The sequence below is a fragment of the Carassius gibelio genome, chromosome B17, assembly GCF_023724105.1.
Source record: "Carassius gibelio isolate Cgi1373 ecotype wild population from Czech Republic chromosome B17, carGib1.2-hapl.c, whole genome shotgun sequence".
Classification (NCBI taxonomy): domain Eukaryota; kingdom Metazoa; phylum Chordata; class Actinopteri; order Cypriniformes; family Cyprinidae; genus Carassius; species Carassius gibelio.
This window is the reverse complement of record NC_068412.1, coordinates 18,306,763-18,334,252: the sequence shown is the minus strand read 5'-3', so window position 1 is coordinate 18,334,252 and position 27,490 is coordinate 18,306,763. Positions and strand designations below refer to the sequence as shown.

General features: G+C 35.4%; 2 protein-coding genes across 2 annotated transcripts; both read right to left on the bottom strand.

Moving 5' to 3' along the window:
• Positions 1-2,526: 2,526 nt before the first annotated feature.
• LOC127976278 (bifunctional 3'-phosphoadenosine 5'-phosphosulfate synthase 2) lies at positions 2,527-14,310 on the bottom strand. Its single transcript, XM_052580589.1, has 12 exons — positions 14,070-14,310; positions 11,100-11,214; positions 10,181-10,416; positions 9,739-9,877; positions 9,507-9,625; positions 7,815-7,928; positions 7,423-7,534; positions 6,685-6,890; positions 6,437-6,572; positions 4,682-4,950; positions 3,966-4,195; positions 2,527-3,722 (listed from the first exon to the last, which is right to left on the bottom strand). The coding sequence occupies exons 1-12, from the start codon at positions 14,094-14,096 to the stop codon at positions 3,581-3,583; spliced, it is 1,845 nt and encodes a 614-aa protein (XP_052436549.1). The 5' UTR covers positions 14,097-14,310; the 3' UTR covers positions 2,527-3,580.
• A 780-nt stretch (positions 14,311-15,090) lies between these two features.
• Positions 15,091-26,887, bottom strand: minpp1a (multiple inositol-polyphosphate phosphatase 1a). Its single transcript, XM_052580590.1, has 5 exons — positions 26,027-26,887; positions 25,264-25,455; positions 20,263-20,360; positions 19,444-19,580; positions 15,091-16,019 (listed from the first exon to the last, which is right to left on the bottom strand). The coding sequence occupies exons 1-5, from the start codon at positions 26,619-26,621 to the stop codon at positions 15,662-15,664; spliced, it is 1,380 nt and encodes a 459-aa protein (XP_052436550.1). The 5' UTR covers positions 26,622-26,887; the 3' UTR covers positions 15,091-15,661.
• Positions 26,888-27,490: the final 603 nt, after the last annotated feature.

Sequence of the window (27,490 nt, the reverse complement as noted above, 5' to 3'; positions counted from 1 at the left end):
CGGCACCTTTACCAGAGAGAAAAAAAAACATATCTTGCCGCCACGAGCAGAAATAGTGCGCGGACGCGTGCCGTTTAATGTTTAAAAAAGCGATACGAGCAGTTGTTTTTTTTTTAAAAAATATTAGAAAAATATTTACCTCTACAAAACGCTGTGTAGAAAGGAAACGAAGCGAGTTCCCAAGCGCGATGGTAATAAAGCGACATTCGCGTTGAAGGGCGGAAGGATATGAATGTGAGGATGTGCGCAGTGCTTCTCCCTGTCAGAGCGGTCACGTGCACGCACGGTGTCGGTACATTGTTTCGTTCCGTGCAGAGTGCTGCTCTCTCCCCCACACACATCCAATAGAGTGAGTAACCTATATTTTCGTAGATGATTTTACCGCACGGAGTCTGTGTGGGCCTCACGGGCCCCTGTGATGGTACTCTGGGGGTCTACGGAGAAGATATTTAAAACATATCATTTTCTTGCATTCTCGTTGGATTTATAACTATGAACTCAATTCTAACTTTAAAACGTATGCAGTGTTCTCAACCATTTTGACACCATTGTCCACAACAGAGCCCCCATAAGGACATGGATTTAAAAAATAAATGTTTTATTCACAATTTACTGTATACACAACAAAACATGGTGTAAAATGTATTCAATTTAAAATTAATTATAAAATGTCCATGTACATAATTTTTTACATGTCTTTCTGGGTCTAGAAATAACACTTGGAATTTTTTTAATATGAATTATTTTAAGTGATCTTAAGGCCTCTTGGAAGTTTGCTGAGGCCCCCCACCCTCCCCAGCCCCTTGGTTGAAAACCACTAAATTAATGACCTGTTAAGCACACACTGCCATATGATTATTATTTATATTGTTAAGTAACGTAAAAAAAAAAGGATGTAAATGTTTATTAAAAATTATTTAGAAAATAATCTACTGCTTTTATATGGACATTCAGTCAAAGGTTCTTTAAAGTACCATCTCTTTCTTACCTTATAATCTGAAGAACCTTATTTCGCCACAAAGAACCTTTTGTGAAACAGAAAGGTTCTTCAGATGTTAAAGGTTCTTTATGGACCCATTTAGACATAAAGGTTCTTCTATGTGATCGTGAAGCACCTTTTTTTTTAGTTTATTATGAAATAAGCTAAGCAAAAACTGAGCACTATGAAGAATAAAGGAATTAAAAAGGTTAATTTGACATGTCAAATGAGATTAAAATCAGTTTTATCTGTGTTTGTTAATATTAATGTAATGTATTAGTGCATGTCTAAATGCTGACAAAATTCAGCTTTAGCACATTAACTGAATTTTTATTGTTGAAAGGATTTTTAATGTAAATAAAGCTTAAATAAAATAAAAAATATTAGATGAAAAACCTTTAAATAAAAAATGTTGCGCTGGCACTGAACTGAAATAAGTTTACGTTGAAACACTTATTAGAAAAAAAAATCTAATTGGAAATAAATTAAAATAAATTAAACCTAAATAGTAATATTTAAAGAAATTTATAAAAATAAAACCAATTGAAATTAGAAATAGAAATTATAAATGTATACAAATAATACTAAAATAACACTGATATATAGACGTGGTAGTTTGAGCATGAAATAAATTATATAACATTTTTGGGGGTGAATTTTTTTTTTTTTTTGCTAGAACACCTAGGCTATGTCTACACAGTCTCCTTAATTAAACACACCCAATTTAACTTGTTAGTAAATCATGACTTAAAATATGTTGGGGGGACATGTGTTAGGAAACACTGTTAACACAAGGCAATATTTAGGGAAATGGGTGAGTATGTCCTGTCCTTAACCCAAAGTAAGTCTCCGTGCCTCCAGCAGCTTGTTTTATAGATGCTTTTTCCCTGGGAAAATCCGTGCCACACATCCTGTACATACTCACTGTAACCTTTTCAGAATTGCACAGCACTGCAACTGCAGTCAGCAGATTTAAATAGGGTTACCTAGAACATATTGGATCTAATGCTTTTATCCACACTAAGTCTAATTGGGAATCCCCTAAATCCATTTGGGAATGCCTAGGGTCTAGCGGAGCACAGTCTCAGCCCTGCTCCCTAAATCCATGCATCCATCATCTTAGGAGTTATTCACCCGTAACAGATTTTGGGACTATTCTGGGGTGCATTATGCCTACATTTGGGCCATGACCTCATATAAACTGATTTTCAAATGCCCTTTTGCTTCATACAGGAATGAAACGTTCCACAAAACAGTTTGCTTATGTACTGTACCTGTTAGCTGAATTAATATTTGTATAATATTTGCATAGTCAGCTGTTTTTCCCCATGGTGCTCTGTGGTTTCTGTACAGTGGTGACCGACCACCAGATGGCAGTAGTGGGTCAATATTTTTTGTGGATGCGCGCAGCATAACTCAGTTATGCCATGCATCTGTAAAATGTAACTTTTGCTCTTGTTTCAGAGAACCTTGTTTCAGAGAACAGAAAGCAAGCTGTACATATAGTCACACACTGTGAACATCTAAAAGCAGCCATGTGGTAACAATTATGTAATCACAGTAAAAAGATTTAATTAAAAGAGATAAGATATCCAGATGGCATTATATTGCATTTGCTGTTAAACCTTTAATAAAACAGTGTTATTCATTAATAAATATTTACCCTAGCATGCTTTTCCCAGTATGGTCCCCGGATAACGGCCCCTTTTCTTGGGGTTAAAAAAAATTGTCATATGTAAACAAAATTATGATGAACTGCATTAGCAGCTGCACGGACACTGCTTTGATTTACAGATCATCAAAAGTCTGGGGTCAGTAAGTTTTTTTTTTTTTTTCTCAAAGAAAATGATATTAATATTAAGCAAGATACATTCATCAAAACTGACAGAAAGTATGTTCATATTGTTACAGAAAATGTCATCAAAGAATCCTGTAAAAAGTGTCAAGTTTCCACAAAAATATTCAGCAGCACCGTTTTCAGCCTTGATAATAAGAAATGCTTCTTGAGCACCAAATCAGCATATTAAAATGATTTCTGAAGGATCGTGTGACATTGAAGACTGGAGTAATGGCTGCTTAAATTCAGCTTTGCCATCACAGCAAAAACTACATTTTAAAAATATATTAAAACAGTTACTTTAAATTGTAAAGTAATTCAAATTAATGCAGTTTGTTGTTCATTAGAGACTTAAAAAAACATTAAAAAATTCTTACCAACCCCAAACTTTTGAACAGTAGAGTAATTGCTTCATTTAGATTACAATTGATATACTTTTTCTTTTAAATGCGGACTAAAATACAAAATACATTCCTAAATACAATTTAAGACCTCATCTCTTTGGGACTGACAATCAGTTAATCAAGGCACATCAGTTTAAATTTCACAGTTGAAAAAGCATGTTCATAATTTAGTTTAAAACAATGCTGTAGTAAAATAATTCCTTCACAGGAAATCTTGACCACCTTTGCTACCAGCTGGTTTGTAAGTGTGCGCCTTCATTTTTCAATGCCTTGAAGTAGTATGTATCGAGTCATTCTCAGTGTGGACCACATGCGCTGTGATCTGAGGTTTTCCGTGTTGGAATGTCTAGGATGTGGTCATCACTGGTCTTTTTGTAGAGAAGTGTAATACTCTGTGAGGACCTTCCAGGCTTTAGCAGCCATGAAGCCATCAGGAGGGTTCTCTCCACTGCGGGCCAGCTTGCGCATCTTGGTCCCGGAGATGAACTCAAAATCAGCATGTCTGCATTGTTTGAAAAACAAGAGGTAAAAGCAGCCTGCTTTCCATGCTTCAGAATCACTAAGCAACCACTTTTACATGCAAAAAAGGTTTGCTCAAGTTTACAGTTACTGGAAAAAAAACATTTACGTACATCACCGCTATTGGAATTCTTCTGAATCAGCAAATTTTAAATAGTCTAAGAGATGCACATACATCTCTTCATGTTAATTACTTGTGAAATACTGCTCTGCAATTCAGACTCACCTGTCTTTGTCATAGAAGTCCATAGCCTTCTTGGTCTTATTGTATGCAGCCACTCTGAAAGGGATAATTTCCACAGAGGTGAGTCCAGGAGCCATGGATAGAACTTTAGCTCCATGAGATGGATCATACAGGTCCTGTCCTGACTCTGGATGGGGCATCCCAGCAGGATCACGACCCACAATGTAGAAATTAGAACCTGCTACCATCCTTGCACGACAGTGCCACTGGACCTGACAGACACAGGAACAAGGTTAGCCATTTAAAAACAGTAACATTGTGATATATTATTAAAAAAAATAAAAAAAAGAAACTATTTATATATATATTTAAATATATATTCAAGTGTTATTTATTCCTGTGATGGCAAAGATTTTCAGCAGCCATTACTCCAGGCTTTGTTTCACATGATCCTTCAGAAATGATGCTAATATGCTGATTTGGTGCTCAAAAAACATTTATTATGATTATCAGTGTTGAAAACTGCCTATTGTTTTTGTGAAAACAAAAAAGACTACAAATGTCTTTACTAGCCCTTTTGATCAATGAAATTATTAATTTATTTCAAATATATATATATATATATATATATATATATATATATATATATATATATATATATATATATATATATATATATATATATATATATATATATATATATATATTTTATTTTTTTTATTTCCATATGTGTTTATGAAGGACAAACATCTACATACCTCTGTAGGCCCAGCGTACATCATAGGGGAGGGAAAGATGGCCACAATGGTGGATTGTGGGTCTAGAATGCCGTCCTCCAGCACGGCCGCATGCTGTTTCATCCTCCAGTCCAGAGGCACATCATCATCTTTGGTCCAGCCACCCAAAGGATGCAAAAGCAGCACTGGCCTTCGATACCCGCGCTCCTCCAGTCGTCGACGTGTGTCGGTCATAAGCAGGGCATGGCCATTATGAACCGGGTTCCTAAGTTGAAAAGCAAACACTGCGTCTGGGAAAACAAGGGAATGGTCAGTTCAGTGGTTTAATTAGATGTCAGATAACCATGGTGAAGTCCTGAATATTTTAAGAATATAAAGTTTCTCAAGACGGTACTAAGGACCTAAAAAGCCAGAAATCCCAGACACTCATATTGTGTATCAATTTAACAACCTCCATTTCTTATTTGACTTTATCAGATTGACACCAGCCAATGAATACTTAACATATGATAAACATGTGTTAGGGACACCCTATATCACATGCTTTTTCAAACCAAAAAAGTGTCAGCTGTGGTTTTAATGTGGGTTATAAAGCCCAATTTTATTGTTTATTACATTTTTAACATAGTGCCCTACATGAGTGCTTTGGATTCCTTACTTTATATGGAGCCAACAGCCCTGATGCAATATCTTGCTGCCATATTTTTGCCCGCAAAGAACCTGTTTGGCAACATGATTTTACAAAATCACATTGTCACAAGTCATCCCTAGATCCAGGATGACAGTGATTTTCATTGGAGATGCATGGGTACTGAAAACCTTAAATGATTAGTTCACTTCCAGAATAACATTATCCTGATAACATACTCACCCATATGTCATCCAAGATGTTAATGTCTTTCTTTCTTCCGTTGCAAAGAAATTGAACATTTTAGGAAAACATTATAGGATTTTTCTCTATATAATGGACTTCAATGGTGGCCAATGGGTTGAAGGTCCAAATTGCAGTTTCAAAGTAGCTCCAAAAGGCTTTACACGATCCGAGGAATTAAGATCTTATTTTATAAAAATTTCTTACAAATAAAAACATATACTTTTTAACCACAAATGCTCATCTTGCACTAGCTTGACCCCACACATTACATAATCATGTTGGAAAGGTCGCGTGTGTCTTAGGCGGAAGTACCAACCCAGTGTTTAAAAAGTGAACGTGCAAAAAAAAAAGTCAAAATGAACAAACAATGATGTTGGATGATTTTGAAGTTTGAGAAGAAAATGATATGGATTTTTCACATTACTGTAACTTTTTGAACCATAGCAGTAGCACACAGACGAAGAACTAACCATGCATGACCTTTCCAATGTGATTTATTGCAGAGCTAGTGCAAAACGAGTATTTGTGGTTTAAAAGCATATCAAAATTAGTATTTTATTTTTTTGAGAAAATGACCAATTGTTTTACTAGATAAGACCCTTATTCCTCAACTGAGATCGTGCAGACTAGGGCCCTTTGAATCTGCATTGAAACTGCAATTTGGACCTTCAACCCATTGGCCACCATTGAAGTCCACTATATATACAGAAAAATCCTGAAATTTTTTCCTCAAATTTTCAATTTCTTTGCAACTGAAGAAAGAAAGACAAGAACATCTAAATGATCAGGAATTGTTTTATTCAGGAAGTGCACTAATCCTTTAAAGTGTCCCCGGAAGATTACTCTTTAATCGTAGTTACTTGTTAACTCTTAATCGTCCTCTTTAACCCATTTACTTTTACCTGCTTTCATCTCTTTAAATTTCTCCTTTAGTTCCCGTGGAGTGAGACGGTACTGATCCAGCCCATCGTTCCATCTGATTCGCTCCAATACCTCTAGCTCCCCTCCTACAAGCCAATCACCGCTTTCCAAAACCATCTATTCAAGTAAACAGTTAAAGCATGTAATGTTTTGTGCATTTGTAAGTTATAATACTTTGGTTATTTGTTATACATTACTTATCAAGGCATTTGCTGAAAATGATTCATACCTTTATATAGGGGTGTTTGGGGCAGGTCGTCCCCCATTGGCGTGCACATCGCTCTTCCTTCCGATGCTCATAGAACTCTGGGTTGCGTAAGATGGCGACACGTTTTCCCTGGTACTCCAGAGCCACAGCCACACTGCCTTGTAGGCGTTCTTTAACCTCCGTTGCAACAGGAAGGACAATGGGTATTGAGAGGTTGATGGTACCACCTGTATTTAGGAATAGGTTAATCTGCATATATTATAAATAATTTCAAAGAGATGACTTGAATCACAGAAACTATTTCTATTTTTTAACAATAGGAAAAAACTGCCCAAGTACCCCTTAACACATAACATAATAATATTAAGTCAATATGGATCATTAGATGTCAGTTACATTAAATGCCACTAACAATTTATATCAGAACACATTGAATGTTATTTGCTTGTATGCAGCTGCAGCTACAGCCTCCTCCCCTGATCGATGTTCCCTGACCAACCCCATTAAACCAAACAAAGCGTGCGAGTTTCACAGGAAGCCAGATCATTGCATCATTCGGTCTCCTGAAAGCAGCTCCAGCTCTGGCAACCGTTATTTTATGCATGTAACATCTTCTAAATAACAGTGCAGAGCTTAGATCAGCCTTCTGCTGCTGATTGCTGTGTCTGATTGCTGTGTGTACTGCAGAATAAAAAACGAGTAGCACTATAAAAGAAGGGAGGTGTCTGGTACGGCAACAAGAGTGTGCTTATGTGTTACCATCAAGTAGGGTGTTGAAGTGAATGACTTGTAGGTATTCTCTCTCCCTCATGAAACCCTTCAGAGGACTTGCCCAACCTTCGGCCAACACCTGCACCCACTGTAAGTCCAGCTACACACACAAATACAGACAGCTGCGTTTACAAGCTAACATCATATTCGTCCAAATGTCTGTTCTGATTGATTGTCTGTGGGATTATATAACATCATGGAACAGCATTCTAATGATTATTGTTGTGGTTTCTGGAATACATTTGAATGGAGAATTGGGGAACAGCAGACTGTCCACGGGCTGATAAAGCAATTGTGTCATCTTGTCAATAATTCACTCATGTTTATGGACACATGAACCTGAGTGGTCCTTGGCCTTGAGGACGAATGCTGCTGGTTACCTTGGTGATGCTGATAGAGGGCAGGGTGCTGGCGTCTGTCTGTGCCAGCACCAGTCTGTTCTCAGCCACAAAGAGTTCATTAATCTCCTCTATAACTCCACTGGGAATGATGCTCTGAGAAAGAGAAATCATCAAAGGGTTGAATGAAAAGTAGAAGAAGAACTGTATTTTCCATTATGATATGTGCATCTGTTACCCTACAAAGCTATTTGTATCTGATCTGACCCTTAAAAATGACTTTCATTGCTGTATTTGCTATGTTGTCAGGTTTGTTCAATTATAGCAGATGTGAATTCCCAGATGCAAATAAGCTATCAATATGGCTTTAGAAGACTGGGAATATAACAGACACTATTTTATGGTGAACAACACTTTTGTAGTGTTTCTTAAGCTTCGCAGCTCACAGGACATTATTAAGTTATTGGAAAAAAAAAACTATGTCAAGATTCTTTAAATCAATTACACTAGTGTTCAAAAGTTTGGAGGCGGTATGATTTTGCAATAATTTTGAAACAATCAAATAGGCTGATTTTTTCTTTATAAAAAAAATACAGTAAAAACAGTACTATTGTGAATTAAAATTGTAAAATTGTTTCATATATTTTTAAAATGTAGTTTATTCCTGTGATATATTACATCAGTCTTCAGTGTCACATGATCCTTCAGAAATCATTCTAATATGCTAATTTGATGATCAAAAAACATTTCTTATTATTAATAGTGTTGAACACAGTGATGCTTAATATTTTTGTATTTTTGCTGCGTTATGAATCTTGCTAAATAGAATCGGTCTGTAACTTTTTTTTCATTACAGTATGTCTTTCAGTTTATTACGTCTGTCAATTCTGATCAGCTTAATACATCTTCCCTGAATACAAGTATTCATTCCTTTAAAAAAAAATATGCTGACCCCAAACTTTTTCTAATGTATTTTTTTATTCCACAGAAAAAAATGACCAAACATGGATTTTAGAACGACATAGTACATAATGACATAATTATATTTTCAGGTCAACTATCACTCTATCAAGTAAACTGGAGTAAAATATCTTGGCCTTTCTACTGAGGTTGTGCCTTTCAGACAGATATGTGGTCCTGGACCACAAAACCATAAGGGTCAGTTTTTCAGAATTGAGATTTATACATCATCTGAAAGCTGAATAAATAGCTTTAGATTTGTCAGAGATACTACTATTTGAAAATCTGGAATCTGAGGGTGCAAAAAAAAATCTAAATTGCCTTTAAAATTGTCCAAATGAAGTTCTTAGCAATGCATATTATTAATAAAAAAAAATAAGTTTTAAGATATTTACAGTAGGAAATGTACAAAATATTATCATGGAACATGATGTTTGCTTAAAATCCTAATGATTTTTGGCATAAAAGAAAAATCTATAATTTTGACCCATACGCTCCTCGTATTAGTATTTTTAGTATTTTTATTATATTATAGTATTATAGTATTTTTGCTACTATTGCTACAAATATACCCCAGCGATGTAAGGTTTTATGGTCAAGAGTCACATATGTTGACAGAGGCTTTTGCTTTGGTTTCGACCTTGGACTTCTGACCTAAGATAAAGTTAAGTGCACCAATTGGGAAATGGCAAATGAAAAGTATTCTTAAAGCCCAAAGTACTGAATACTTCGGCTGTCTGTGATGTGTCCTGTTGTGTTCAGCTCCTGACTAACCTGCTCCTTCAAAAGGTCCACCAGCTGCTGAATGCATTCATTCACTGTGAGCTCTCCGGTCTTCAGAATCAGCTCAGGAGCCTCTGGGCTCTCATACTCAGAATCTATACCGGTGAAGCCTGAAGGAGAAACGAAGGAAGGCAAATACATTTTTGGTTTTTAATTGTTGTTGTTTTTTTTTTATAATTCTGGGAAATGCACAGTTTTAAAGTTCCTGTGTTTTTTATATCACCTTTAATCTGTCCAGCTCTTGCTTTTTTGTAGAGTCCTTTAACGTCTCTGCTCTCGCACACATCTAGAGGAGCGTTCACATACACCTCAAAAAATGGCAAACCTGCTCTCTCAAGGATCCTCCGGGCCTCTGCACGGTCCTACAGAGATAGAGCAAGATGGTCGGCATTATGCATCTTATAGAACATTTATATTAAAGGTGGTTAAAGAAAATGAAAACACTCCTTGTGTTTACATAATCATTTGTGTGCTTTGGATTTACTTAATTACTGAATAACAGTATCTGCTAAAATGTAGAAACATTAGGGCTCTTTATACTGCAGTGCATTTAAAACCCTTAGAACATATTGATAATGTTGTGATTCTTTGATTTTTAAACCTAATTTAACCAACATCACAATATAAATCATAAAGTAATCCCAGATGTTGGTTAGAGGGCTCACCTTGGTAAACGGCGAAATGAAACTTGTAATGCAAACAAGCCCAGCATCTGCAAACAGTTTGGCCACTTCAGCAATACGCCGAATGTTCTCCTCTCGATCCTCAGAAGTAAAGCCCAGGTTTTTATTCAGGCCATGACGGATGTTATCACCATCCAAAGAGTAGCAGGGAATGGCGTGAGAGACCAGATACTCCTCTAAAGCGAATCCCACTGTAGTCTTACCAGCCCCTGACAGACCTGTGTACACACACACACACACACACACACACAAGGTAATTCCAATAAAATCTTTTCACTAAAAATCTAAGAAAAAATGTTTCATGGCTACCACAGAAATAATAAGCAACACAACATTTAACACTGATAAGTATAATTATGAGAACTTTTTTCTGCACCAATTTAGCATATTACAATGATTTCTGAAAGATCATGTGACACTAAAGAAGTATTTTTAATGCAGCCTTGGTAAGCCTTTGGTTTTAATTAAGGTATAATTTCAAATTGTGATTAATTCATGATCATGACAATCAAGATTTTTTTTCACTTTCTTTGCAAGTAAAGAAAACAAAAAAGTTGTTTAGTTATCAGGAACAAGGAATGTGTTTCTGGTTCATGTTCATGAAATGAAACCTGAGCCACACTGAGGGGGTAGAGGAGGTACAGTAGGCACAAAACTGTATTGAAGCTGAATAATCTTATAGTCATTGCCTGGGGTTTCATGTTCAGCCCAACTTGCTGTACAGGTGTCACAGGTTGGTCAAAATGATTTCCCCATTACAAGCTGCTTAGCCTGACATATTGTGTCATTCCTGTTTTTAAACCGAAGCATGGTTTGGATTTCATTATTGAAACATGTTTCAATTTTGAATTAGTTTTTTTGTGTGTGTGTATGTGTGTGTGTGTGTGTGTCCATGCATTACCTGTGAGCCAGACTGTACATCCTCTGAAACCTCCTCTTGTTCCTACGACCTGTCCTCTCTTGCTGCGGCTAACATGATGGGCCTGGTAAACCACATTAGTGGATTTTTGCAGATCCTACAAACACACATACCCATTTTAGAGCAAATTTTTGTAGATAATTAGAATTTTATACATCTGAGCACAGGAATACACAATGGGCTTTGAAATTCAGTTACATTTTCCATTTAAGCTATATTTATGCATTTGGTATACAGTTTTGTACACTTCCATATATAAAGAAAATATTTATCAAGATTGCAATCCAACAAAATTTACAGTGCATTTATTTTAGTACATTTCTTTAAATAAATGCTGTCCTTTTCATCTTTCTATTCTTCAAAGAATACTGAAAATGTATCAAGGTTTGCACAAAAATATTAAGCAACTGTTTTCAATATTGATAATAATAAGACATGTGTCTCGAACGCCAAATCGCCATTTTAGAATGATTTCTGAAGGGTCGTGTGAGTAATGGCTGATGAAAATTCAGCTTCCATTACAGAAAGAATTTACATTTTAAAATATATTAAAATAGAAAACGGCTATATTAAATTGTAATAGCATTCCACAATACTGCTGTTTTACTGCTTTTTTTATCAAATAAAAGCTGCCTTGGTGAACATCAGAGACTTCTTTCAAAAACATCTTACCGGAATGTTTTGAATAGCATTTGTGTCTGGCGAAGAATTCAAATCAATGGAAACACTTTTATAATCTCTTTATCAGAGCTTCTCTTTTGCTGATTTGGAAAATTCATACTGTGCTTTTTAAGAATTAACTTTCACTCTATATGTAATTTACAAAGGATTTAGTGTGTGAAAGAATAAGTATATTATTGTAATATCAGTGTAATATCAGTGTGTGTTATTTACAGCTATTGGTCTCAGATTGGGTAATACAATGTGGTCAGTGTGCAGCCGTTGTAGCTGTAATGATGTGGCTTATTCACATCTCTCTCTCACACACACACACACACACTCATATGCTATATTGCCTCAGCCTCAGTTCCCTGTAGAGCTCTTCACTGAGAACCAAGGTGGAAAAATACTGGGTTTGTGTGGGACGAGCTGCAGTAAGACTATCGCTGCTTCATAAACAGACCATTATGTTCATTAACTAGGAATGCATCAACTTTGAACAGGACACACAACCTCACACAAGGTCAGATATGATATTCCTGCTGTTACACGTCAGATAATAAATACTGATAAATCATGCATTTACAACTCAGTCAATGATGCAATTCAGCTAAACACTCACACACAGCCTTTTTTCATACCCCTGTCTCGAATTTACATGTGGAGTGCTTGTAATACAAATAGATTCATTCATTACACACACTACTGACTTCCAATGAATCCCACTGACAGACCCACTCTCTTAAATATGTGCTTTTTCCCTTTCGTTTTCTCTGTTAAACCAGACGTGTAGTGCCTGAATAGCCTTTTATGAATGAAAACTGTAGAAGTCAAAGATAACAGCCTGAATATATGAATGACTGGCATTAAATCAGCTAAATAAACTCTGACCTCTGAACAGGGTCTAACAGACTCTGAATCTTTGTATTTTATGTTTTACTGGCTGCAGGTGTCATATTTCTGTTTTCTAAGACTACAGGTCTGCATAGAGAAGTCTTGTAATGTCTTTGTAGGTTTGTCTTATCAGAAGACTTTTATTTTTTTAATCTGACATTTGGCTACCATAACCGAAAGGAATGCAGAGGAGCTTCTTTGTCCTGTTGAGTAATAGGTGACAAAGAAGTCAGCTATTTTAGAAGTTTTATTCCTGCTGTTTAGGTTAGTGTTATTAATTTAGTCATCATTTGAATTTCTTATATATATATATTCTTATCTTTGAAAATGAATTTTTATATAAAGTTTAAGGTAAAGTTAAACATTTATCTGAGTGTTTATAAACTATATAAAAGTATAAAGCTTGCATACATGCACGAAAACAACCAGGTGTAATAGAGCTACTTTTTCTCAATTTCAGTGTGCCTCGACTGAATTATGATACCTGATTCGGATTAACTGGCATGAACTTTAAAACAACAGCACTAATGCAAACACAAATTCTTTCATATTTTAGAGATGTAACTGTGCTATATTTCTAAATATTACAATTTATAGCTCTTGCTGGATGCCACATATGTGTATTGTTTTTTTCACCGAGCTGTGATTTTATTGGCTTCAAATCTATCTCCAAACTATTCCAGTATTATCATATTTTAGTGATGCAGCAGTTTATCTATATAATAAAAGTCACGACACAAATTGTCACAGCTTTTAAATTGTATAAATGTATAGCTGAATTTATGAATTTCATTACTAATGCAGACATTTTTGTTCAATATTACATTTTCATTCATTAGTTAAAACAATTATGAAGGAATGCAAAGAACAATTCATGAAAAATGTTTAAAACAAGACCTAGTTTAATGGCAAGTTTATAGTGTAACAATTGTGCAAAACTGGCAGCATTTGTTCGGTGACCTGAAGATAACTCCGTTAAGTTCAGTAGTTTAGTAGAACTTCTGTAGTCAAAACGTGTGAAAACTTAGAGTCATATTTTTTTTTTGTATTCATACTTTTTTATTAATTGTTTTAAATTAGTTTTCGTATTTTAGTGTTATGCCCTCTTAATTAACTAGTTTTTTTTAATGATTTTTAGAGCCTGTAGCCTGTCTAGCCTTACACTGACCGGTAGCAGAGCGCTTGCCCAGTACCTCCCCAAATGATCGAAGTAAGTTACATAACACGCGAAAAAAAGTTATCTGACATTTCCAACAAACCCAGTTCCATTCATCTCATACAACCACTGCAAAACACACCGAATGGCTGAGGGACGCCAAAGAAGAAAATACAGCCATGAAAATGTAAACAATCCACTAACAGAGAAGTTTTGCTCGGGTCTTTTTTGTCTGATCTCACCGCTTTTGGTGTTGCGTTTCCAGGCATCTCGCTCCGGTGAAGTGTGCTCGGTTTAGACCTTCGCTCGGAGGCGTGGCGGACTAAACTTACAGGTGAACTTCTTGAAGGTGGTTTGTGGAGACGCGGAAGGAGAGAATTTTTAAGACTGTCGCGGGACACGTCGCATTCCAACGGCCCTGCCCTCGTCCCACCTCCCGGGACCCACAATCTGCATACGGCTGAATGGAGAGCAGTGTACCGGTATGAGACTGTAAGCACTGAGGAGGAGGGATCCTGAGCTACGGGACAGAGGGGGCGGGGAGAAGGATGTTGGAGAAAAAGAACCCCTTGTTCTGCGTTCATGAGTAAAATCAAAAAGATTTTGGGCAGAGTGAAAATGATTTAATGACATTCAAGAAGTCGACTTTTTAAAGTTTTCTGTATATGATTTTGTCTTATCTATAGATCCATCCATCTATCTATCCATCTATCTACCCACCCATCTATCTTGTGTCTGTCTTTTATCATCATAAGAACACTTTAAATTTGGACACAAGTTTGCTCTAAAGGTCCAGTTTATTGTAATTGCAAAACAAAATCACAAATCATACAACAAATAAAATCATTTAATGGTTTCCACACCTTTTGTACACTGAGTTTTTCTTATTTCCAGCCCTGCGTGATTAACAGACAAATAATAATAATAATAATAATACTTTTTGGACATCAGGTAACAATAAGTAATAGCATTCACAGAGTAATTCTACTCTAGATTTTAGGGAGTTGAGAACAACTACGAAAATCATATTCACTTCAGGCATTTCCATGGCTTGATTTTATTAATTTCTAAATAATGTTAAGAAAATTGTGTGCTGTGATGTTTAAAGTAAAATTTATACGGAAGCCAAATTTTTTTGAGCTTCATTCATTTCATAAGAACACAATTGCATGGAAATTCAATCTGCTAAATCAGAAATGTTTTATTGTGTGTGTGTGTGTGTGTGTGTGTGTGTGTGTGTATATATATATATATATATATATATATATATATATATATATATATATCATATTTTTATATAAAAAAATTAAAATCGAACTCAGATCAAATTAGATTAGATATTATATACTGGGTATTTAAAGTAATCTTTGGTCTGAATAGATTATATATACTAAAGTTTTAACAGAAATACTGTATAAGCAAGCAACAAAGTCCTCTGGACTCTCTACCAAAACCCGCAATATACAATTCAGTCATGTAAACCAAGTACAATCGCTGGTTCATTGTATAATAAAAAAAATAAAAACTAAAGACCTTTCCAAATGACTCTGTAAATACTTAGCATGTGAAATGTCAAATGTGGTTTCTTCATTAGATGGTTGGACCATCTAATTTTAGCTCTCTTTACTGGTCAATTACATTTGCAAGTAATACTGTGGGGTTAAATGTGGTTATATTTATATAAAATTAATATCTAAAATCTTTAGCTTTCATTTACTATTCTATCAACAGTGAAATGTTGTATAACATTTCAAAAAAAAATGTGCTGGTTGTTGCTTCTATGATAATGTCAGCAGTCTGCTGGCCTTTGTGATGTGTTACACTTTTATGCTTTTTAACTGTTAATTTTACACACAGTCTCTTGGTCACAACCCTGCAGCAGAGCACTGTAGCGTTTCTTCACATCTTCATACATTGGGACGGGGTCAGTGAGTCCAGGCAATGTCAAAGATTTCTCATTGAGTCGCACACCCATCCTAATCCCCTCTGGGCATTTATACAGCACTACCAGCAGGTTGGCAGCGTACGGCACAATATTCCCACTTCGAAATATTCTGTTGTGCTGGGTTGCAAAGTTAGTTGAGCTGAGAGGGATGTCATCCTTAAACAGATCCAGCAGGGTGAGAAGGGGTAACAGCGTCTCAGCATGGCCCACCTGCACGGTCACAGCCTCCGATACAATAGCATCTGAGCTGAGAGAAAGAGAGAGAAGACAAACTGTGATACAGAACTGAACAGAGAAAAGAGAGAACACCTTGAACCCCTGTACTGGGTTCAGAAATGGGGATAAATGAACTGTAACTGGATTAAATACAATTCAGCAAAAATGACTATGAAAAATTAATTGTTCTAAATGCATGTCCTTAAAGTTGAATTCAGATTTATCTCACATTTCACTTGGCCTTTCATTACGAAGCCCAGGAGAATTGAATTACAAATCACTGTTTGGATTTATCTAGTGTGCCAAGGTATTTCTACGTCACTGTGGGCTTCTCCCTCCCTACTGTTTGCAACCACTGATTGTAAGGCAGTGCTTCATAACCTTTGAACAGGAACAAAGGTGATCTTTGAAAAGAAAAAATATATGCACACACATGCACATCCATGTCCTTAGACTGAGAACAATGAAACAAACACAAAGGAAATGTGAACGGTGAGTTCACCACTAAAACATAATAACATAAACACAACCAGCAATAAACACTACCCTGCCATGCAATCATTCATAAAACACATTGATCATAAATGGGCCTGAGCAGTGTTTTCTAAATGGGTAAGACAAAGTTATCACCTCATAAACATTTTCTGACGAATGCTATGAATGCAGAGCTGATGAATGCTAAATAATCTAAAACTTTCACTGGAAATATGTTGACCAATTAGGCAACAGAAAGTTTTTAGTTTCAGGAAGTTCAATATACGCCAGACATATGCGTTTGACAGTTGTTCGCATCTTGCAACATGAACATGACACAGCATTTTAAAAACATGAAGCTTAAGTAAAAGCAGTCCATTCCACTGCCCAAAAAAGCTGCATAAACACACTTAGTAAATCACACCTTAATGTATTTTGTTTTAAAATTAGTTAAGAATTGATAATCATTTTAAATGTGTCCAATAAAATATAACATATGACTGTTTTAAAGTTCTCTTTTTACAAAAATATCTGTTAATCAAATTCTTAAACACGGGGAGATGCCTAGGCTATAAGCTTGCTCAGCTGTCTCAAAAGGGCATGTTTGGTGAAAAACGAATGGTTGTAGAACATACTGACTTGATCTAATATTGCAACATCATTCTGACGTCAAGCAGTGAGTTTTATAATAACCAGTACCCTGGACAATGATAGAGGCTAATTTTACATACATGGTAACAAGTAAAGTACCTGAATTCACCTTTTTTCAACGTTTTTCATCTTAAAATGACTGTGACCATAATCTAAATCACTAAACAGCACCTGTCTAAATTTAATAGCCAAGAATTTAGATTGTCAGGGACGTCCATATCAAATCAGTCAACAGTATTTTACCAATTTATGGATTATAAGTGTCTTATTTGCATCTTGTCTGATGCTATCAGCTACTTTAAGATTTGCTTATAGTTATAATGACAGGTAAGGAAAAAAAAAAAAAAAAAAACTTAGATAAGCATCGAGAAACTAATACAAAACCAGTTTGGTTAGATTTATGGAAATGGATAGAGGATTAGTTTACTAAATAACTTCATTTGAACATCCTGTCACTTACTTAGTGTCAAGCTGTTCTAAACCAGTATAGCCATCTTATCAGCATCAAACACTAAGGGAGAAATTTAACGCAATGTTTAATCTGCTCTTTTCCACACTTGGAAACCAGATTCCAGATTATGGCGAAAGTATCTCAGCAAATAAAATTAGATTTATGAAGTAAATGAGTAAATTATTTTTCTTAAACTGAAGAGAATAGTGTCATCAATGACAAAGAACACAGCTTTACTCCCAATGATTGGCCAAATATATACACGTATACTTGTTTGTGGATACCCTCAACCATCTAGTTTTATGACACACATCTTCCCCACACCCAAGTTTGCTTAACTTTCAGTATGACATTCAAAGACAGAAACGGATGTTCAACAGACCCAAGGGAACGATGAATAGAAGGACTGCTGATTATTACACAAGAGAATTAAATCACTCTAGTTCCGGTTCAGATGCTGTGTATTCTGTGTAATGTGGCGTGTTTGGGCTCTGTGTGTGAAGTAGGCAGTGTGTTTGAGGCTGTATATGTGGTATGACGTTAGTCAGGCTATAAATTTAACAAGAAATTGTTTTTATGTATGCTCGACTGCTCTCAAATAGAGATGTTACTGGTTAGACAAACACTCTATCATTCTGGTTATGTCCGCAGATAGCATTTGGGATCGACAACCATGTTTGCTGTAAGGCTTAATGTTCAGTAGCAGACAGGAGCGGATCAAACAATGGGCAGGTAACCAGTCAAAGTCAATGCCCTTCGATGGCCTTGAGTAATACCTGAAATCAGAGTGACTGATAATGATAGCAAACATTATATGGCTTTATTTGGTTGTATTAGATGTATTTCTTCTTTCTTCTCTTTTTAAACACTTATTCGCTCACAAAGTGTCCACATTTTTTCTGCAATTATTCATATTCTAAAAGAGAGTGAAAGACGTCAAATAATTAGTGACTGACTACAACAAATAACCAAAGCATGTGTTTGATGATATTGTCATGATCTCTAGCTTGAGTGCCCGTGAGCTTCATTAGAGGGCACTACATTCCAGCTAGAGATGGGTACAGGCTAAACAATAATCAGCGAAGTGTGTGTGGATGTGTGCAACCTTTATAGTGGGAGACCAATGAGGTGATGAGAGGATTAAGGATTATGGGAAATGGAGTCCAGGGTGAAGTGGCAAGAGTCTGGAATGTAGTGCCCTCTAATGAAGCTTATGGGCACTCCAGCTAGAGATCATGACAGTTATAGCCTACATTACCATTTCAAAAACCTAGGGTTAGTAAGAATTATATTACAAACAACTGCTACTCTTCTGAAATTTCTATTTATCCAAAAATCGTGAAAAACACATACAACAATTTTCACATGTATAGCAGCGCAACTGTTTTCTACTGTGCTTTCATTCATCCAACTATATCAGTTGAATTTATTTTAAAAATTCCCTTGAAATGTAGTTAATAAAGAAATTTGTAACCAAGTCTCTCTCTCTTGCTTTTGCTCCTGTGAATTGGTTTATTTGTTGAAAGACTAAACAAAGACAAACAAAGGATGTTCCCTCGACACCCTCACAGCTAAACTAATCTACTGTTAAAAAAAAAAAACTAGGCTTTTTCTAGTGTTGTCTGTCTGTATCTGCTGATTTTATTAATTTACTTCTCAGCCATAATAACTGATACTGCAGTGAAAGCAGGAACCAGATATTATTTTTTTCTCAAAAATGAAAGCCCATAGTGATAAAAAAATAAAAGGTTTTACCTTAAGAAACAATGGCACAATGGCAAATAAATGTAGATGGATTTGCAATAAAGTGTAACTTGTATAACATTTTCTTTATATGCACTTTATGAAGATAAGAAGATAAGAAGCACAGTGATCTTACTTCTTAGTGATCTCGGCTACAACTTGGTCAAGACGATGAAAAAGATCATGGAAGAGGATGCAGCTTGACTTGCTGTTGATTTCATGCCCATAGCTTCGCTTCCAGTACTGTTTCAGGTCACCAGCATATTCCATTACCTTAAGAGACACAACACAGTGCCTTCAAACATTTACAGGTACCATCACATTAATAGCATTCAGATATACGTGTTGTCATTTGACTAACATTGTGAATTAAAAACATCTACTGGCCTGAAAACAAAAGTAAAACATACACTATCAAAAAAGTTTGGAATTAGTGGTAAGATTTATAAAATGTTTTTGAATATAGTCTCTTACGCTTACCAGGGCATATTTATTTGTTTAAAAACAATACAAAAACAGTAATACTATGAAATGCTATTACAATTTAAATAAAGCTGTTTTGTATTTTAACATACTGTGCAAATGTATTTTATTCCTGTGATGATAGCAGCCAGAGACAAATGATCCCTAAATCATTCTAATATGATAATTTGTTGCACAAGAAACTTTTCTTATTCTTATCAATATTGAAAAACATTCTGCTGCATAACATTTTTGTGCAAACTGTGATTAAAATAAAGTTCAAAAGCATTCATTTAAACTAGGATTTTTTAAATATATTCTGTACATGTAAAATACTTTACAGTCACTGTAAAATTTTGTACACTTTTGAACAATTCATGCATTCTAGCTACATAAAAGTATTAATAGAAAAAAGTAAAGAGTGCCAGTGCAAAGATCTCTGTTTCTTAAGCAAATCCTCCAAGGAAAACTTGAAATTGCTCTGTTCCGGTACCTGTGCATCTACCTCGTCAAACAACTGGCACCAGGGTGAGTTCAGCTTCTGGATAGCAAACTCATATGCACACAAGAAGAAACCTGCTTCCACTGAATCTGTGGAGCAAAAGAAATATTAAGACAATGTGTCATTTGCTAACCCATCAGACAGTAAACCAAATTACACTGTAAATTGTAGATTCTATTACAGTATATTATAACTGTAAATTATATTGTTTCTTTGTAAAAGCTGGATATTTGATAAAAGCATGTGTTGTTGTACAAGGCAATGCAATATTTTGGCACTTTATTTCTGCTTTTGGGGCCAAAAATAAAACAACAATACTGCCATCTAATGGTCATGCTAACTGCATAGCTGCAATGCCTAAATTCTTTTCCTCTCTCACTATCTCTTACTCTTCATTTGTGCACTGATATACAACTGCTGACAGCAGCAGATCAGATCATGAGCAGCTCTGACCTCTAAACTCTCTGAGTAAGTGTCCTGCTTCATTAACTGTGGAATTATGTTCTTGATTTTGTGGTTCTCCTTCCTAACTGTTCCCATCTATAATTCTGTTCTTCAGAGAAAAAGTTACAGCACACTGTCAGCCAGTGTTGGATAAGTTACTCTAAAAAAAGTAATTAATTACTACACTGAACAAAATTAAAAACGCAACACTTTAGTTTTTTGCCCCCATTTTTCATGAGCTGCACTCAAAGAGCTAAGATTTTTTCTATGCACACAAATAGATTATTTCTCTCAAATATTAAATTAAATTAAATGTATGCATTTAGCAGACACTTTATCCAGAGCGACTTACAGTGCATTCACGCTATCAATTTTTACCTATCATGTGTTCCCAAGGAATTGAACCCCCAACCTTGATAGCACAATGCTCTACCACTTGAGCTACAGGAACACTAAATGCTAAATATTGTTCACAAATCTGTCTAAATCTGTGCTAGTGAGCACTTTTCTTTTGCCAAGATAATCCATCCACCTCACAGGTGTGTTATATCAAGATGCTGATTAGACAGCATGTTTATTGCACAGGTGTGCCTTAGGCTGGCCACAATAAAAAGCCACTCTAAAATGTGCAGTTTTATCACACAGCACAATACCACAGATGTCAGAAGTTTTGAGGAAGTGTGCAATTGGCATGCTGACTGCAGGAGTGTCCACCAAAGCTGTTGCCCATGAATTGAATGTTCATTTTTCTACCATAAGCCATATCCAAAGGCATTTCAGAGAATTTACATAACAAATGCAGACCACATGTAACCACACCAGCCCAGGACCTCCGCATCCAGCATCTTCACCTCCAAGATCGTCTGAGACCAGCCACCCGGACAGCTGCTGCAACAATCGGTTTGCATAACCAAAGAATTTCTGCACAAACTGTCAGACTCCATCTTAGGGCACTCATCTGCATTCTTGTCCTCCTCATCGGGGTCTTAAACCTGAATGCAGTTCGTCATTGTAACCGACCTGAGTGGTCAAATGCTCACATTCGATGGGGTCTGGCACTTTGGAGAGGTGTTTTATTCACCGATGAATCCCGGTTTTCACTGTTCAGGGCAGATGGCAGACAGTGTGTATGGTGTCGTGTGGGTGAGCGGTTTTCTGATGTCAGTGTTGTGGATCGAATGGCCCATGGTGACGGTGGGATATTGGTTTGGGCAGTTTATGTTATGGACAACGAACACAGGTGCATTTTATTGATGTCCAATTTCAAAATGGTTTTCACAGGATGAATTTGGAGATTTTAAGCTTTTAAATGATTTATCATTTATGATGATTACTAAAACATGTGATAGGGTAAAAGGAACCAAAGGAGTTTTTTGTGGCAACAGTCAGGACTCCTGTTATGATATATATGTTTTGAGGTCCACATAATCTATTACTGTTCCTACATGTTTTTTTTACAACTAAGAGTGGTCAAATATCTATTTAGTTGTCTTAGACCTTTCCAACAATATATATAGTTTTTTCATGATTAGATTAGGATTTAATTGTAATATATTGAAGTAAATTTAGGCGTCCAGTATACAGGATGGTGACAGTTAAGAGTTAACTATGACTTTTGCCTCAATATAAACCTAATTACGACTTATGAATACATAGTAAAGTAGTTGTTAAGTTTAAAATTCGAGTAGGATTAAGAATTTAGAAGGTTTTGCAGAATAAGACATTAATATGTGCATTTTAAGTAATAATAAACAGCCAATATCCCAGTAATATTCATGCCAATAACCAATTAGTTAATAGTGAGAATTTGACAGAAGTGTTACCAATATTCTTATTAACTTGTGAGAAGTTAAAAGTGAGAAACATAAAAAGCATGCATTTTAAGGTTAGACTTTAAAAGTTGATGTTAAATTCACTATTGTATTCAATGTAAATGTTCTACAGGCTATACAATTTTTTTTAAAAATTCAATTACATAAGTAACTGTATTTAAATAAATAAAAAAAAACTAAGAGTAATCCCTTATTTTTCATGGGAAAAGTAATTAAATTACAGAAATGTATTACTTACATATTTATTAGGGGAACTCATGAAATGGAAATACTTGATATTGTTAATAATTGTAAGAATAAAAAATCAACTGATTGTAATGACATGTCATTATTAAAAAATATCATAGAATATATAGTAAAACCATTTACATATATTTGTAATCAATCATTTTTAACAGGTATATTTCCAAATAATATGAAAATAGCTAAAATTATTCCTATATTTAAAAGCGGTGATAGACATCTTTTTTCCAATTACAGACCAATTTCTCTGCTTTCCCAGTTCTCTAAAATTTTGGAAAAACTATTTGTGTGTATCGTAGAAAACTTCATAAACAAACTTAAACTATTGAGTGAACATCAGTATGGTTTTAAAGCAAATAGGTCAACTTCAATGGCAGTGATGGAAATGGTAGACGAGATTTCCACTTCAATGGATAATAATGAATATACTGTGGGGGTGTTCCTGGATTTAAAAAAAGCTTTTGACACTATTGATCATGGTCTATTAATGAGGAAACTGGAAAGATATGGTATAAGAGGCAAAGCCTATTTTTGGTTAAAAAGTTACCTTGATGACAGATGTCAATTTGTCCAAATAAATGATGTAAGATCAGATTTAATGAAAGTTACTTGTGGTGTTCCACAGGGCTCGGTGTTAGGCCCCATAATGTTTGTACTGTATATAAATGATATTTGTGAAGTGTCAAAAATATTAAAAATGGTTTTGTTTGCTGATGATACTAATTTATATCGTTCAGGGAAAAATTTGGAACAGCTTCTGAATACAGTGGAAATTTAATTGATGATCTTAAAAAATGGTTTGATGATAATAGATTGTCATTGAATTTAAGTAAAACAAAGTTCATAATATTTGGTAATCAAAAGAGTATTAATAAAGTTAAAATTAGGATTAACAATGAGGAAATAGATAGAGTATCTGAAAATAAATTTCTAGGTGTTATAATAGATCAGAAATTATGTTGGAAACCACATATTAATCATGTAAAAAGAAAAATGACACAATCCATTGCAATATTACATAAAACTAAACATATTCTGAATGAAAATTCATTATATATTTTGTATTGTGCGCTCATAGTTCCATACATGATCTATTGTGTGGAGGTTTTGGGACATGCATATAAAACCAATATAAATCCAATATATATGTTACAAAAAAGAGCAATAAGGATTATAAAACATGTTGACTATCACGAGCCAACTAATCAATTGTTTAGTAACTTAAATGCTTTAAAAAAAATTTTATTTAGTAAATTTCTACACTCTACAGACAATGTATAAAGTCTACAATAATTTGCTTCCAAACTGTATCCAGAGGCTGTTTGAAATAAGAGAAAGTCAGTATGGAATAAGAGGAATACATATGTTTAAAAAAAATAAGGGTAACAACTAATACAAAAAATAGATGCATATCTGTCAAAGGGGTTAATCTATGGAATAATTTGCATACAAAATTAAAATTGTGTAATTCACTTTGTAAATTCAAGAAAATGTTTAAAAACAAGGTGGTTAATGAGTATTTAATTTAATGGGTATTATAATTTATTTTATTTTATTTTTTCTTTATATACTTTGTATATGTGTGCCTTGTATTAATCGCTACTAGTGAAAAAGTGCCGCTCATTTGATTGATAATTATGTACAAAGGGTAGGCTTAATAAGCAGCGGCTTCAGCCTACACCTTTTCGGTTATTATGTACAACTTTATTTATTTTTGTATGATTGATTGTCTGTGAGGGCCGAAATTAAATAATAAACAATAAACAACTTAGTAACTAGTTACACCTAACACTGCGGTCAACTATAGAATTCTTCTCCATTATTTCATATGGAAACTCAAGTGCTTCAATCTATTCCACCAAAATAAACTGAAATGGTATGGATACTGCCCCACTATTTCTGAATTCCAAGTAAATATAAATAAATATTAAGTGCAAAATCAGAATACAGGAAAAGTATTTTAACCTCATAAACATACATATTTCAATGGCTCAAACACAAATTTTAAACTTCTTTTAAACTCTGAAAGACCTGCAGGCAACCAATTTGAGATATGGACTTGGAATCTCTTAATCTTCTAGATCTTTTTTATATATACATATATTTTTTAAGTAATCTCAATAATTTATAATCTAATTTGCATGATGCATTCCTTGCACGCTCAATGCAGAGAAACACCTGAAAAGACAAACGTTTGTCAAATTCTGTTTCTGTTTTTAGGTTCTCACCTAAATCAGTCTGACGGGAAATCAAGAAAGAAGTGCGTATAATGTTATACTGATGTGCAAAATCTTGTGGTTGTGGTTGCAAGAGCATTTACATTCAGAGGGAACTGAATTTGCCACATGTATTCTGAAACTGGCGAAGACAAAACAAACATGATCACATTTCTAAACTGCGCAGTAACATTTTGGACACTGCTTTATTTCAGTATTTGTGTCTTGTGTTTGTGTAATATTATGCCATCACTGACCATCGGTGATGCTGGCGTAAGGGACCTCCAGCCTGTCAGCCATTTTCTCCATTACTCTTTTCATCTCCGGGCCTTCATGAAAACGTTTTACTTCCTCCAAGGCACTCTTGTTGATCTCCACTTCTTTCACAAACCGTTCACACTGGTCAAAGTAACGCATCAAAGCGTCGTTCACAGCAAGTTCCAACTTGGCTAGTGAATGAAAGAAACATATACATTTACAAAATGAAACATGATGGTAATTCTGGTTAAAAAAAACAAAAAAAAAAAACATAATGGTAATTCAACATTTTGGCTATGAAATAGGCATTTGATTGAATTGAAAAGTGCAAGTCTCCATTTTCTCTCCAATTAATCTCTCTGCTGTTGAGAGGAAACAAGTGAGCCATATTGCTAATCTTGTAGACCCCAGATTATAGACTAAATTAACTAAATGAACCCTTTGATGCACATCATAGGTCTAAAAAGTGACCCGACTGAGTTAATTTATTTAGATTATTTTTGCAAGAAATTAATATCACCATTCATTATTCCAGGAATTCCTCAATTAACTTGTTCATGAGCATCACAAATCCTTATTTTCATTTTTCCTTTCATACTTTAATGCACAACATGGGTCTGTTGACCTGTATTCATTAGAAGGGGTTTGCATAGCTTATGAATCAAAGGGTTAAGCACATGCCCATGCTGGAAAACAATGATTTAATGCAGATGGTTCAGTGATTGCGTTAACTGCAGGGCTGGATCCTCATGCATGCATTACCTTCTGAGCGGAGTCCTTTCATTAGTCCCTCTCTGAAAGCGATGGTACTGTTCACACACCTGTGCTTGGAGCTGGTGATCAGTTTCACGCGTCCTTGACGCACATTTTCCTCGGTCAGCAAAGAAGGGAACCATTTGATGAGTCTCTGCGCCAGGTGCCTGTGATCCTCACGGCCCTGGTCCACCAGTCGCCCGTCCATATCATCCGTGTACCACATCTTCCACTGCGACTTTATCTCTGACAGACAGTTCAAGTTGCCGGTCGCTTCACGCACGACGAGATCATGAAATTCGCGCATCTTCTGAATGTTTTTAATGGTCGGGTACCTCGTCCCGTGCCGGATTATAACTGTCAAATGAATTTCGCTGCATTTCGAGGAAGGCAGCGTCACAAGGGAGTTGTTTATGGCCAAAATATCGTCGATTAAGTATGCGTTGACCTCTTCATAGCGACCTTTGGTGCCAAAATACCTGGCGATGTCTGGAATTATGATTTTGGTTGATGAGTGGATGCTACAAGAGGACATAAACGCCCAGTAACTTATAATGCAATGAAAAAGAACAAAACATACTGTTGTTACCACTTGTTTGGCCATGTTTGTGTTTGGGTTGGGTTGCTCGGCGTCTCTTCTCCTTTTGCGCAACTAAAATGTGACTCATTTCGATGAGACTTTACTGGCAGGCTGATGTTTGCGGATGTTTACACAAAGGACACTGGACATGTTGGCCAAATAGTAGCTTTCCCTGTTGGTTTGCTTTCTCTGTGTCTTGATAAATACAAAAAAAAATACCTGTAAATACCTGGCAAAATAAATTATGATAAATAGGCCACTTGGACGGATAAATTAAATAAATGGTTGTGAAACCGCTGGATTTAACAGACTTTTTTTGTTCTAGGTCTAAACGGGTCATGCAAATCCATATCTGTTCTACAGGTGCTGGTCATATAATTAGAATATCATCAAAAATTTGATTTATTTCACTAATTCCATTCAAAAAGTGAAACTTGTATATTATATTCATTCATTACACACAGACTGATAATGTTTATTTCTTTACATTTTGATGATTATAACTGACAACTAAGGAAAATCCCAAATTCAGTATCTCAGAAAATTAGAATATTGTGAAAAGGTTCAATATTGCCACACTCTAATCAGCTAATTAACTAAAAAAAAACCTGCAAATGGTCTCTCAGTCTATTTCTGTAGGCTACACAATCATGGAGAAGACTGCTGACTTGACAGTTGTCCAAAAAACGACCATTGACACCTTGCACAGGGAGGGAAGACACAAAAGGTAATTGCAAAAGAGGCTGGCTGTTCACAGAGCTCTGTGTCCAAGCACATTAATAGAGAGGCAAAGGGAAGAAAAAGATGTGGTAGATAAAAAGTGTACTAGCAATAGGGATAACCGCACCCTGGAGAGGATTGTGAAACAAAACCCATTCAAAAATGTGGGGGAG